At 43.8% G+C, this 14,805-nt stretch overlaps 1 protein-coding gene across 1 annotated transcript in view; it reads left to right on the forward strand.

The window, feature by feature from the left end:
• COQ3 (coenzyme Q3, methyltransferase) overlaps positions 1-14,805 on the forward strand; it is a 126,393-nt gene that overhangs the window by 50,941 nt on the left and 60,647 nt on the right. Inside the window, exon 3 of the mRNA XM_078648215.1 lies at positions 4,295-4,447. Coding sequence (XP_078504341.1) covers positions 4,295-4,447 — 153 coding nt within the window. The remainder of the gene's footprint in view (positions 1-4,294; positions 4,448-14,805) is intronic.

Below are 14,805 nucleotides of genomic sequence, written 5' to 3' on the forward strand. Positions count from 1 at the left end.
TCGTGACTGCTGCGGTGTAGTCTGGAAAAATCGTAATAGTAGCATTATCTATTCTGATCAGGGGGAGCTTTACGCGCGGCCTGCAGGATCGCATCCCTGTCTCTGAAGTAAAAAATACGGGCTAGTATGGGCCGCAGTGGGGCCCCCGGCTTCGGTCTTCCTCCAGGGACCCGATGTGCTCTCTCAATGGAGAAGAAAGTAGACAATCCTTTTGGCTGAAGATGAGTCGTAACCAAATCCTCCACAAAGAGATTGAGGGCCGGGCCGCCTGAGCTCTCCGGCACACCTATAAGGCGGATGTTGTTTCGCCTCGATCGCCCCTCCTGATCCTTCAGCTTCTCTGCCAGAAGGTTATTGTCCGCCTCCAGCTGTTTCACCTGCTTTTTCAGTGTGAATGTGTCGGTAGGCAGGGCTGCCGTTGTGGTTTCAACCTCCGACACCCTGGTGGACATCTTGTTGAAGTCAGCACGGATCAGGGCCAGATCTACGGCAAGGGTCCCAATGCGCGAGTCCACCTTATTCAGGGTGGTCATGATATCCTGTAGAGTCACCTCTAGGGTCGCGCCTGTACTTGCACCATTGAAAGATCGTGCCTCTTTGTCCTGTGCCTCCGTCTGTGTCTTATTGTAGGCATATTTATCAAGCTTGGACTGGTTAGGACCACTTGCGTTTCTGTTACTCATGGCTGCAGGTTAGGTGTTCGTGTCGTTCAGGCCTAAGTCGCTAATCGCCGCCACCTGCCTGAGGACACTTAATGCCCACGCGGCCTGTTGGGTTTCGCGACACCACTGCCCCTCAGCACTCACTTTCGTTGCAAGAAACGGACCTGCAGCCCCAGTTGCGCCGCCACGTTAATGTCTGACAAAATGGTGCCCTCTCCAGCCGCCTAGTTCCTCAGGAGACGCCTCACCGCTCCGTCGCCTGGAATGTCCGTATGACTGCAAAACATTCGGCAAAGTGGAGAGAACCGCCAGTTATACCGCCTCCCAGCACCTTGCTGCTTCCGCAGGGTGCATCACGCCAGGGCTGCTCCGGAAATCGTGTGGAGGCTGTCCATTCAACCCAGGAGTAAGTCTGCGGCAGCGTCAGGGGCCTCCAAGAATAGCTTGGTCTGTTAGTGTCAGCGTCAGATCCCGGCCTCACCAGACGCCCCGGGCACTCGTGCCTGCACTGCGTGGACCTAGAAAATGGCGGTCGCGGTCACAGGCACCTCCGCTGCGCAGGGTGCATGCAGCGCCCACAGGTCAGTTTACAGGGGGGGGTCTCCGTACTTCCCCCCCCCCCCAGCTCCTGGGCAGCACAGGCAGTCGTGTAGTCGCGGCCTCGGCGCCCTCTGTAACTCGCTCCTGCAGCACCCCTCGACCCGGGCAGCAGTGCACCGTTACCGGGCAGTCGCGAAAATTGAGGCCCCGGCTTCTGTTTCTCCACCAGGCCGCAGAATGTCCGGCGCCGCCATCACCACCAGGAGTCTCGTACCGTGGCCAGAACACGACCGCTAGGTACCCGGCACCTTCGTCTTCACTCTCCTTCGTTTGGGGCCAAAAGGAACTGCAGATAATTACGTGGATCGGCTGGGCTCTTCGTGGGGATTACGGAGCCTCTAGGCTGCGGCCATGTCGCTCGGGCGCTAGCCACGCCCCCATTTTTTTTTTATTAACGTAAAGTAATATTTAAATACCATAATTTAATCCAACTGATACCATCCCCGGACCCAGCATATTTTGTGGCGGGGACACATATTCCCCCTCCCTATGCCGATTTCAGCTCAGGTACCCCATTTTCTGGGGACCGACCATACTGTAAATGGGGTAGGGGCCACTCAGCCCACCTTCACGGGCCAATTTGGCCCCAGGGACCCCATCCCCCATAGCCGTTCATCTGTTTAAAAGAGGTGAGGGGCACGCAGTCCCCCTCCTTGGACTAATTTGGCCCCGGTGACCCCATCCCCGGGGCATTGCCAGTTACTAGAGGGCTAGGGAGTCTGCACAGCCCCATCACTGGGCCGATTTCGGCCCTGGGGACCCCATCCATCAAGGCCCGGCCAAGAAAGGGTAGGTGCCCTGGAGCCCTCCCAGGGCACCCACTGCATCTTCGATGGGGGCCAAAAATGTTGCTCCCTGCAGACAGGAGAAATCTTCAGATGTTTCCCTGCCCGCATTACTGAGGGCTGGAAAACAGATCTGAAGTTCCCTTCCAAACTCCGACCAGCTGGCTGCAGACTTCGTGTTTGTTCTCGTTTGGAGCTTTGAAATTGCTCCTGTCAAGCTAGAGCAAACACAGGGTTCCCTGTCCGCACCAGTGCGGGCATGGAAACTGCTGTGTTCTGGGTGATCGGCACCCCAGGACATAGCTGGCGCTAGCCCTGGGGAATGGGGTCACCGGGACCAGTTAATGACTCCGGGAGAGGAGGCACGCCCCCCTCCAATTTCTTTGCACAGCCCCTCGTGTATGTTTATAAAACAAAATGTTCTTGTGCCACAGATAATCTGCGGACTTGCCGCAACATTTTAAAAACTTTTGTAGCCCTCTGCAGGCGACTTAGGGAGTCAGGGTAGTCCTAGCTTTCCCCCTTGAAGTACATTTGCCCATTTGTTACCATTTGCCTCTTCTGGTTTTGTGGTGCAACATAACATTGATCATAAAGCAAATACATTTCATGATTCTCCAGTAGAGGTGTTTGCATCCAAAATTTGTTCTGTAGACCTCTCTTGTCTCTCTTTCTTGATATTTTGGTGTTATGTCAGGTCAGCAGGTTATAGTGGTTTCCTTCTTACACGTCTAGGAAGTTGGAACCTTGTTTCCAACTGTGTTTCTGTTCTTCGATCCAGCCATTCCAGTTGCAGTCTGCTGCTGGTTTCTGTGTTGTTTAGGACATTTCAACCTATACTGTCTCATTTACTGGTGAAGGCTCATATTATTCATGGAGATACAGTAATGATTGCAGAAATAATTTCCAACCAACTGGTCCAGCCTCTGTTGCCATATAGTTTTGACTATTGTGGTATAGTTTTCTTCTGCTCTACCACATTCTTCCAAGTCAAGCAACCGTTATTCCACCCCAGGTCATTCAGAACGTGTTCATTTTATACAGGTATGCCTCTTGGCCAATACTAAATGTAGTTTTTTTTGTCTTGCATTTCATTTGACTGTTGCTTGAACTTGGGTTACTCTCTATATTCAAGCTTTGATCGTTTAAGGGTATGCAGTTACAAGTATGAATCTTAACTGTCATTTGTGTCAGTAGTCAGCCATTTTGGCGAGCTCCATCTCATGTGTAAGCAGCATAGCCTGTACAATATTTAGGACGTATGTTGGCTCTTGAAGGATCTATTTTGTGCACTGAATTTTATATTTTCTGTGATAGAAGTGAATTGAGGTAGGTTCTATTTTGCTTTGCTAGCAGCCCTCCACATTTGCAGGCAGACCTTTTCTTTCCTATTCTTTCTCTAGTATTTCCTCCACGTGGTACTCATGCCAATTGTCTTCTGATTTAAGTTATTCATGTGCAATGTTATAGCTTTGTAAGAGATTTGACAGAAGCAGATGAAATTAATTACAAGCACCAACAGAGTAAATAGCAGATATAGTTCCACCATGGTGCTAAAACAGTGTATATATGCAGGCATAAAATACAAGGTAATAATCAGGCGTTCTCCTATGCAAACCCTACTCTGTGTGTGTTTATAGTGTTTCCATGTGCAGAGCCACGAGTAACCCCACAGGATGATTCAACCTTATTACCTAGCGGGTAAGAATGTAGGACCCCATCTTGATCACGAATTGGATACCCCTCACGGAGATGTCAGACTGCTGCTTGGTGAAGTCTTACCATGCAGGTACCTTCAGTGTCCGCTGAAGTGCCTCCTCTACTAAACCTCATGCGTAAAGACCTTGTATTCTGTGTCCGAGGCATCGTGATAATGCTGTGGGAAGCCAAATGTGTAAACAGAAGTAGTTTCAGAGAAACAAATCCAACATTATCACATATGTGAATATGTGCAAAAGGTCACAGAAATAATGTCATTGTGTCATTTCTGAGCCTAAGCTATAGATATGCTTCAGTAAATATGTTTTTATCACAGTTTCAACTGAACCAAAAAATGTTAGTGTTTTGACATTAACTACCAGTTGCTTGGTCTCAGAGTAAAATGCACCAAGACCCGAGGATTCTCAGTGAAACACTTAATCTAAGTTTTCTGGGTTATGCTGAGCATAAGAGTGAACTGCCTTAATAGGTAGTGTCCATCTTATTTCAAATATTGGAGACTTTAATGTATTCCTTTTTCTCTTTTAGGCTTTCCTTTCCAAGGATGTACACCTCTGCACACACAACTGTGGATCCAGATGAGCTAAAAAAGTTCCAAGCTTGGTCCCTGAGGTGGTGGGACGAAGAGGGAGTCTATTCTGTCCTACATTCTCTGAATGATCTCAGAGTTCCATTTATTAGGTAGGTTCTAGATAGACTTTTTATACGAGAGCAGCGTAGATTTGCATAGTGTCACATGGGTGATGGCTTCTCTTTTTCAGCAGTATGTTTAAGCTCAGTGATATGCTTCCTCCATGTTATGGAAGCTATTCGTATAGAAGCAGTGCATCGTAGGGATAAACATATAGTGAATTTATGCCTTATAATGTATGGCAAGAGCTTTTCTAAGTCATAAATTTGACAACGCCAACATTTTGGTCTTACACTAATGTCCATCAAGATTAATTGAAGGACAACTTCATGTTTGTCAATATGCTTCATAGTGTTTCATAGTGCACAAATATTGCAGCAAAGCAATTTTGTGTGTTGTATGTGTGCTTTACCTCTTTATTTATCACAATACCTCCTTATTTGCTCCTCCTGCTCTCTTCTGCTGTTATAATCTTTCACAAGACTGGTGATTATGTTATAGGTTGGTGTGCTGAAGAAAGCCAAATATACCTGTTGGGTCGCTCATCTCCTGTGGTTGTGAGAAACTGAAAAATAGCGTGCATAGAGGAGTCTGAGGTTTGTTTCAGTCATCGTTGAGACAGTTCATTGTGGTGTGGGAACTTAGAACAGGTAAGGGGAGGCAAATCTTTCAGATGGCTTTGTTAAAATGTTCTGTTAAAACTTCTTCCTGTGATAAGCAGAGGTCGATATTATCTTAGTAAGTAGACTGACTTGGGAATCCGATAAGGCACCACTCCAGGCAGTTTACCATCAGTAATTGGTTCGCTCTCCTGTGTGAGGGTCCCCGGAAACTGAACTTTGCCCAGTTTTATCCATTTGGATACTTTTTCCCCTAAAGTCTTTCAAGGATTCAGACCAGTTGCTTGTTTTTGATTCTCAACACTGTTTTTACTTCTAATCAGTTTACTCTTAAAGTGTAAACATGCCTTCATTATTTGTTAGATGTTCCTCGTGTGGGAGGAAGATCTTGAGAGAAATGTCAATGATCTCTGCATCTTTTGTCTCCTTGAAAATCATGGCACCAAACAGTGTCCATGCTTCCTTAAAATGTCAAGGAGAAGTTTGAAAGATCAGGAAGGGCTAACACTGTGAGAGAAGGGACATTCAAGACCTACATTTGTCCTTTCATCATCTGCAAGGAAGGCGAATGAGCCTAGGGAAGTTTCTACCTCCTTGTTAGCGCTCTCTTAGGTGCCTGAAGGTGTCCTTAGTAAGAAAATATTGAAAAGTCCAAATTGGCGCTTCTATTTGCTGTTGAGCAGTCCCCATCAACAGCATCTGTGTCTTGCTCACCATCACCTGCAGGTGTCTTCGACGTCTAGGAGGTCATTGTCAGACTCCCCTTCCATTTTGCCATCCGTATACAGGATGCTATATCGGTCGATGACCAAGACTTAGAGGGGCGAGTTGTAGTCGAAGACCAGAAGGATATTGTCAAGACGATTACTGTTGAGGACATGATCTGCATCAGTCAATGACAAAAAGAAAACCAATGTCGAACAGGCGATTGGCGTAGACGGGGAGGTTGATTTGGAGGTGAAGATCAATGTTGAAGCAGGGGCTTATGACCTAGAAGCAGCCCTTTCTCACCTTTCTGTCCTTCGGCAAGAGTCTAGCCTATGGGACACAGATAGTACTAAGAGGTGCTCCCTCCCAGAAAAAATTCAGGCAACTGAGTAATTTGCTCTCTAAATTGCAGCCATAATACCTCAGAAGTGTGTTCCACTTCCTGGATCTCACTGCCCTCTAAGGAAGAGGGCTGAGATAATCTGAAAGATTTTCCAAAATGCACACTGCAAAATATGCCAGCCTCTATTATGGAGCCTGAGCATCAAAAAGAGCAGCCCTAAGTGCAGCAGGAAGTTCCTCGTCATAACACGTCATCCCCTGCTGCTTCACTCAGAGGCACTGCATTAAATCTTCTTCTCCAAGAACAAAGCATGCACGTTTACAGCTCTAGGAGAACTCCGAGTCAAAACCGAATTTCAGAGTCTGTAGTTTGAGATCTTGCTCTCCAAGATATGATACTGACACGTGCACCACAGACTCGGGGTTACTCCAGTCCTTTTTCGCCTCCAAGATATCCTAAGAGGGTTTCACCAGTGGACAATATATTGATTTTCCGTGATGTTTTGGCTAATGGCACCTCAAAATTGTGCATCCCAACATCTCATTCAATTTTCCAAAGCAACCTCTTTGTTTATTTTGAAACCCTGCAGCATAGAGCACCTCCATAATCGTTAATGTCATTGGATCCAGGTCTCTTGGAACCAGACATGGATATTTTTCAAGCTCCATCTACTGCCCAAGAAGTAACTCTAAGGCTTCTGAAAAAAATACGAAAGCCCTGAGCAGTAACTGCTTTTACTCAGAACCATTCATTGTGGGACAAGATGAACAGATTTGCCAACTGACTTCCATCGAAAGATAGTCATGACATCCTGGAAGTAGTCAATGAGGGGCAGCTGGTATCAAACCAGATCATCAGTTTTGCCATGGTTTGGGCTGACCTCTCAGCATTCGGATATTGCCATGGCCTTTATATGATGTGTGCCGCTTGAAAGACGCTAACAGGTCTGAAACAGAATGTTTGACAAAAAAAATAAGTTTACTATTCTCTGGCTCATATCTTGTTGGTTCATATGCTGATGACTGGATGAATATAATGAAAGCCAAATTTGATACTGCGCCACTGGTAAAACCAATAAAATTGAGCCATCGCCATCTGCAACTACTCAGTTTAGAAGTTTGCTCATTGCAGGTGAAAAGAACTTTAGAAAGGGTGGTAAGACTTCAGAGAAATCAAGGCATATACTCACGTCTTCATAAAGAAAGGACCATAGAAGCAAGAATTCAGATCCATCCTGCATTTGAGAACCATGAACACATAGATGAAAAGAGAGAAATTCTGAATGCTGACTTTAGATTTGTCTTCTCATCACTCTGGATGTGGTCCATAGACTCAGTGATGCATATTTCCATATCCATGTGACCCAAATACAGAAAATATTTGAGGTTTGCTGTTAAGAATGAGCATTTTGAATTCAAAATATTACAGTTTGGTCTATATTCTAGTCCAAGATTGTTCTCAAAATACATAGGACTAGCTGCACCCCACCTCCTATCGAAAGGAGTCTAGTTCTTTCAATATTTAGGTGACTGGCTTGTGAAAGCTTGCTAAAACAGAGGGTGTTGCGGAAATATAAAATGACGATGAGAGTCTTAATAGATGTGGGCCTTCTGGTGAAAACAGAGAAGTCTAAGCCAGTTCCAACTCAAAGGATTCATTAATTGCAGTCAACCACAGACTCCTGTATAACAAAAATGTTTCCTTTGCATGAGAGGTTATCATCCATCCAGGAGGAATGCAATCTAATATCCTCCATCAAAACACATCAGCAAAGAAGTAAACATCTTTTCTGGGTCAGTGGTCTTATTCATTACAATAGTTACTCATGCAAGGCTGCACTTGAGATCCCTGCAAAAATGTCCCCTGAATCAAATGGAATCAACTTTCTGGGAGCTAGGAAGTCAGATTGACTCTACTGGTGGATGCATCAAAGTCTTACCCCTGGTGGATGGATTACACCCATCGCTTGATCGGTGTTCTTTTTCAGCAGCCTCTTCAGGGGCAAATAGTTGTAACATATGTCTCCCTTTTAAGTTGAAGTGATCATGAAGCCGACTTGCTGGTTCAGTGTCCTGGATCTTAGAAAGAGAGGTTGTGTCATAAAACACAGAGCAACCTTCTTTCCTTACAGTCCTAGACAACGACATAATTTTGATTGAAATATATAGTTCAATAACAGTGTATAATCTGAGCAAACAGGCTGAAATCGGGTCGAGAATGCTGTCGAAGGACAGACAGGTGATATGACATCGGCTGATATTAAAAAATCTCAGCATACAAGCAGTTTACCTGCTCACTGCTTAAAATCAGCAAACAGGGTCAATAAGCAGATACACACCAGAAGATGCTGAGTAGGTTGTTAAAGAGGAAGTTCTCAATCAGGTATTCGGTGTTTGGGTCTGCAAGGTATAGATCTCTTCACCACAGCAGACACAGCAACATTTTGGAACTTTACTTCCCGTTTGCAGAATCCTGGGATCCTGGGGAATGTGTTTTAAATGAACTGATCCCGAGCACTGCTCAACACCTTTAGCCTACATCCAAACAAATATTTATTTATTTATTTTATTTTCCCTATCCCATAGTTTGTCGACTTTCACCCTCGCCCTGCCACACCGCTCTTACCTGTACCGCGCTTGCTCTTATCAGCAATTATTGCCTATAGATAAACCCCAGCTCAGATATCATTCTTTAGGTTGCCAGTCATTAAAGATTTTTTAGAAAAACTTTAAAGTTTGTTCTCCGTTAACTGGGTCATCTCCACCAGTGGGAGTTCAGCACAGTATCATCAAAATAAACACGGTCTCTTTTTGAACTCATTGATGCTGCGCTACAACATATAACATGGAAAGTAGATTATTTAGTAGTTATCACTTCAGCCCATTGAGTGACACTTCTGACACTTTGCATTAAAGAATCACAAATGGTTTTCCACCATGGTAAAGTTGTATTCTGGACTCACCAGACTTTCTTGCCTAAGGTGATTTTTGATTTTTAGGTCAAAGCTGTATCATTGCCAGTATGTTTTCCTTATCCAACCTCTCCAGCAGAGATATTGTTGGACACTTTAGATGTTAAGAGGGGATTGAGATGCTACTTAAGTTGAACAAAAGAGGTAAGGTTGTCCTATTGTGTTTGTAAACTATGGCCCTATCAATATGACAAGCAAGCACCTAAGAAAACTATTTCTAGATGGATAGTATCTTGCCTCTTGTTGTGCTCTCAGATATCAAAAGATGTTGCTTAAGAGCAAACCTCAAGCCCATCCAGCTAACAATAAAGCTATTTTGTTAAGTCATATACCAGTGACAGGGATAAGTAGAGCTGCTACCTGGCGTTCAGTTCATATGTTTACACAACTCTACTGTCTAGATTCAGACTCCAGAATGCATGCCCAAGTTGGCCTAGCCTGTTTGTATAATTTGTTTGTCTACTGCTCTACTTGAGAGTGGTGGCAGCTTCTTTTATGACATTCTCTTGAGTCTGCGTATTTGAGAGAGCTTCCTATTCTATTTAATATTCATGATCGTTAGAGAGAGGGAAATATAAATACCTGTAATTCTGGTTCTCTGTCATTGGAATCTTTTCTGAATTCATGAACGAAGAGATTACATATTTCTTACTTTTAATCTAACAGTATTTTTCTATATAAATTCAAGATGAACGGAAGGCAAACCCTCCTCCAGTAGTCCTAAATACACAGTGCAGTTTTCCTCTAGGGTTTATCTATTAGACTAGCTAAGTCAATGCAGAATTAGGCATTATTTCTTCATTTATATGCTTTTAAAAATGTGGAGTTTCAAGAAGTCGGCTCTTGAGTATTTTTTCCTTTAATTTATGCACAGAAGATTACTATTTTGAAAATAGTGTAAAGAAATTCTTTCTACGGTCTTGGGTATAAGGCTAGTGAGTTTTCTGAAAGCCGTTATGTAAAAAAATAAGTGTCAAAATAAGTGTTCCAGCGATCCCACAGAAGATTCCTACGATGGAGAATCCCTATTACAGGTAAGAAACGTTTTATTTTACCGCATGTTGCATGTGGGCGAGTTCTTCAAAGCTCTGCTGCTCCTCGTTTCAGCTAAGGCTTTTTTCTACAGTTTATACTGGCATTACTTCGTTTTGCTCTGTTTTTTCTATCATCATACCCTTCTGCAGTCAATGGAACAATGATTAGCATACATGAGGTGTCCGATTTCTCACCTAGAACAAAGCCTGCGGCCTTCTCACCCATCAGCTTCAAGATATCATCGAACCGGATCAATGGCTTCACCCATAAGAACCTTCCCCATGTCTCATTTGTTATCAGAAATCCTATTGCTCTGTTGCATTTACTGCACCAGGTGTGATTTCTTTATTGATGGTGGCTAAAGAATCTGACTATTTCATCAGATTGGGCACAACCTCTCTACCTCTTTCCCTTGGTGCCATATGGGCAGGAAAGTCTTGGACCACCTACAACAATAAGCTATAGTGTCAGACCATTGGTTCATAGAACTCGCCCACGTTGGCCAGGCCTTTGAGTTCCAAAAGCCTTAAATACCACCACTAAAGGAGAAACACCAACTCAACAGCTGCAAGATGATATGCACACAAGGTACTTGAAGAGGCTTTCAAACTCTTAGCCAAATGTCAGTAGAACAAATAGTTCTTCTTTAGATTCTTCCTGATCAGAAAGAAAACGGGCTGGTTCTTCATTCTGGCTATATGCCTGTGGAACATATTCCTTTAAAAAGCATTCCTTCTGGTGGGGACGCCACAAGAACTCCTCCAAATTCTATAAAGAGGGAATTTCTCACCTCACCGGTGTACAAGATGCTATGCACCTAAGACACAGCTAGTTCCTCCTCTTTTTAGGGCTCGCCTGGCGTTGCAGTGCGAAGCGCTGCCGCTAGCGAGCCTTATTGTCGTCATCTTCCCTCCCCAAGTGGCACAGACCGGTGCACGAGCAGACACCGGTCTGTGAATGCGCGAGCTGCACGGAACGCACGCTCACGGCGTCACGCTCTCTTCCAAGGCGCGCTCCAGGCCGACTTGTTTGGGTTAAGCGTGGACGCGAAGCGGGCCGTCAGACGCCGCATGTCCCCACCGTGGTCATGGAGAGGAAGAGCGGGCTCCACTGCAGGCTCCAGAGCGACGTCATTTAGATTGTATTTCACCCTTGTTCTTCAGATAGTTGGGCTTCTATTGTTACTACACTTGCTGCTAGTTCCACCCCGGAAATGACAGCAGTGTTGTTGCTCCGTCGTGCGGCAATATTGCAGCTGCCTAAGTCTCTACTGCCAAAAGGAATTCTAAGAGTGGAAGCAGGCGGGTTCGGGCCGATTTCTCCTGCGAGCATTGGGAGATTGTGAAGCCGTCTATTACCAACTTGACACGGGAGGGGCAAAGTAACATCCTCTGCACCATGCAGGGTTGCGAGAAAGTGTTCTCTAACCCGCCGACTCTCAATATGCATCTTGTTAAGAGTCACGTTGTTCAGGTGTGGTGTCTCAATCAGATTACTAGTTTGTGTGTATCGTCTCAATATTCTCAAGGTCTGCCTCCCTCTTACTACATCTTTCTATCTGTCCTGGCCCAGTCGGGCCGTGCCATCCACCATGCCACATTACATCCGTGACCCGTCCTCTTAACTCTCATTATGGCTCGGAGGTGGAGACCTGCGCTAGTCCTGCATTAACGAGCTGCCAGCCCTCGTTTCTCTAGTGTCCCCGTAAACGACTTCTTCAACTGTCTTTATAGTCATTAATGATCTCTTCTCCCTTAATTCGTGTGGCTCTTCGTCTATGGACCATTTTAAGTCAGTTATACATTTAACACTACTCACTTCACTCGTTCTAAACATAGAAAAGCGAGGATGTGGTCACACGACTAGAGCTGCCAACTTTGGTGCTGGAAGCCAAGGTTCGAGCCTCGTCCCCATCCTGTTAATTTGGGCAAAACACTTAATCTCCCCGTTCCGAACAACAACAAAAAAATTAATATTCTTGTGTCCGGTGCTCAGATAAAGCGCTATTTAAAAATTGTTTATCGCAGCTGCAGGCAATTTTAAATCGTATATATAATGCTTTTGTTTAAATCAATTAACACTTAAGCCTAAATACGGAAAACCTGTGTTATCCCCCAGAGGTATTTGCACCTAATTGCGTGTTTGTGTTCTAATTACGTTTTTGTGTGTGACATACTTACGTTTTACAACCTTTAGCCACAAAATGAAGCATGAAATAAAAAGCCTTCTCAATTATTCAGACCTTCTATTTGCAAGTATTACTTACAACGTGAGTAAGTTATGAGTAACAATCTCACAGGATTCGCCTCACATTCAGCAAATCATATTATGATTTACACTTACTTTGATTTACATTGAATTGTCAGTCCAATAATTGTAGCAGCATGAATTACCAGAGCCTTCTGAGATCCGAGTTCATGTAAGCAGTTGCAGTTTCTTGTACGAGTTAACCAGACAAGGGGTTTGTAAATTAATAGTCCTGTTGGCACTTCTACTTTCTAGTCCTGCGATTAATCTTATCTGTAGTTAAACCATAACATCGTTAGAGAATTTAACTTTTTTAATTTTAAGACCTACACGTGCATGCTTCGGTGAAGACGCGCACTGCTTGCGCAATGGTTCTGTCTATCTCCCCTTCATTACTGGATGTGATGCCAGGTTTTGAAGCAGAGAAAAAAAAGTCAATGTGCAGTTGTGTGTGTATGTATGTGCTGAGCACCTAGAACAGAAATGGAAAGCAGGGGTTGCAGCTAATGGAACATAGTGATTTAGTAGTGGTTTGTTGGAGATATCAGTGTTTTGGGATCAGATTATTGAACTTTCTAAATCATGTTATTCGAATTGCTGCTGTGAATTGCTTTCAGTGATGTGAAGTATTTTTATATTTTCTGCTACTTTTATGGTCTTTGACTGAAATAAAGTTTTCTAATGAAATCAAATGAATTGTGTCTCAACGATTAAATACCCAGCCTCTGATCAGAGAGGGTGCTATGCTTAAAGTTTAACGTGACAATTAAGCTGTGGTGATTGATGCAGAGACATTGAAAGGCAATGCCAACTGGCGAGGACACAATCACACAGAAAGTAACTGTTTCAGCACCAAGGCTAATGTGCTGCATACCTAAATACATATACGGTCCCAAAGGTGAGACCGATTGCATTGCAAATGCTTGTTTGTTGCTAGTCAACACAACCAATTCAGAGTCTTCCGCATCCGGCTCAGGAATGCCTCCAGCATGTTTACAAAGTGTCTGGACACTGTGTTCACCCAGCTCAGAAAACCATTGGAACAACTTTCTCTATGCTTGGATGGTTTTACCATAACAAATTAGCTGGCCAAGCAGTCTGCTCGAAGTTGCCTTCTACGGTTCTGTGCTCTGCGCCTTACACTAGTCAGGGGAAAATCATTCCTGTTCTCTTCCACCTATCTACACCTTCAAGGAGGCATTCTTGGTGTTTCATTGGGTTTGGTAGGCCTGTTAAAGGAATGTTTGGAAATTGTATTCCGAGGTCAAAGACTTTCTAAGAGCTTCCATCTGCATAGTACACAAGCATATGCCCCTTCTGTTTTAGATTTGAGATCCTTTAGCGAAGATCAGTAGTTCTGGCTTTGTTGCACCATATACGTGCAAGTGGTATTCTCATATATGTTTCATTAGATAACTTTGGCCTTAGCCTACTATGGGAATTTCCTTTATAGAGCTTCAGTTTTGTAATATTATTTGGGGTATATCTCCTGCTACGATGTTGCTAGGTTCTCCTAGTATTCTTTGCTGATCACCATTTTATGTGTATTCTATATCTCTTATTACAACAAAATAGATCACTTTAAAGTATCCTTTTTAACAGGTATTATTGTATCTTCTGTGTTCATTCATTGCCTCTTTAAGTAAATCTTGGACTTGTCGACTCGGTTACCTGGAAAGAATCAAGTGCTAAGACCGAGTACTTAGTCATTAAGTTGGAGTTCAGAAGTATTGGGTCCCCAGGGCACCTGTGACAAACTCAGTTGTTACAATTGAGTCCCTGTAACCCCAGCCTGTACTGGCACCCCAGAAAAAAAGTCCTCACAAAGGCCAGTAAGGCAAATTGAAAACTATTGTGTATGCACTTATAATGCTATCTACAGGTTCAGCATCCTATATCATTACAGCTAATGTCGTGTCTGCTTAATTTAGCCAATCCTAGCTTAATTTAGACCCTCCTCACTTAGTATAATTCTTTAAGAGTCCTTCTTTCAGTGATTTGTAGGCTCAGACATTCCACTGACATTTCATCCCTCAATGTATAATTAAAGAGTTCACAAGAGTCTTTTTTGTTCAGTCTTCTGTCCTGCATATTCACTTTAGTGCAGTGGGTGCTTTCACAATTCAAGAAATGTTCATTTGAGCTGGTTTACAAAGCAAAACTCATGTTCTTGTCTTAGTAGGTCTCCAGGTACTGGTGCTAATGTCTTCCAGAAGATTCAGGTTTTCAAATAAAAATAACGTTTTGTACTTTTCAGCAGGGCTAAAGTGATGCACCACACACATCCCAAATTAATTCCAACAGTGCTGCTTAAGTTCGATCTAAATAAGCCTATTGTACAGAAGTTGTTCTTTCCAAATCTGTAACATTAGTAGAGAGGTCATTCACCGGCTATACACTGCGGTTTAGTTTTACATAGAATTTGGGCATTCAAGCCATGACTAACCCCTATTGTAAGAAGAAACTGTGGAATGGGTCACGCTG

This window comes from Lissotriton helveticus, chromosome 6 (assembly GCF_964261635.1).
Source record: "Lissotriton helveticus chromosome 6, aLisHel1.1, whole genome shotgun sequence".
Taxonomy (NCBI): Eukaryota; Metazoa; Chordata; class Amphibia; order Caudata; family Salamandridae; genus Lissotriton; species Lissotriton helveticus.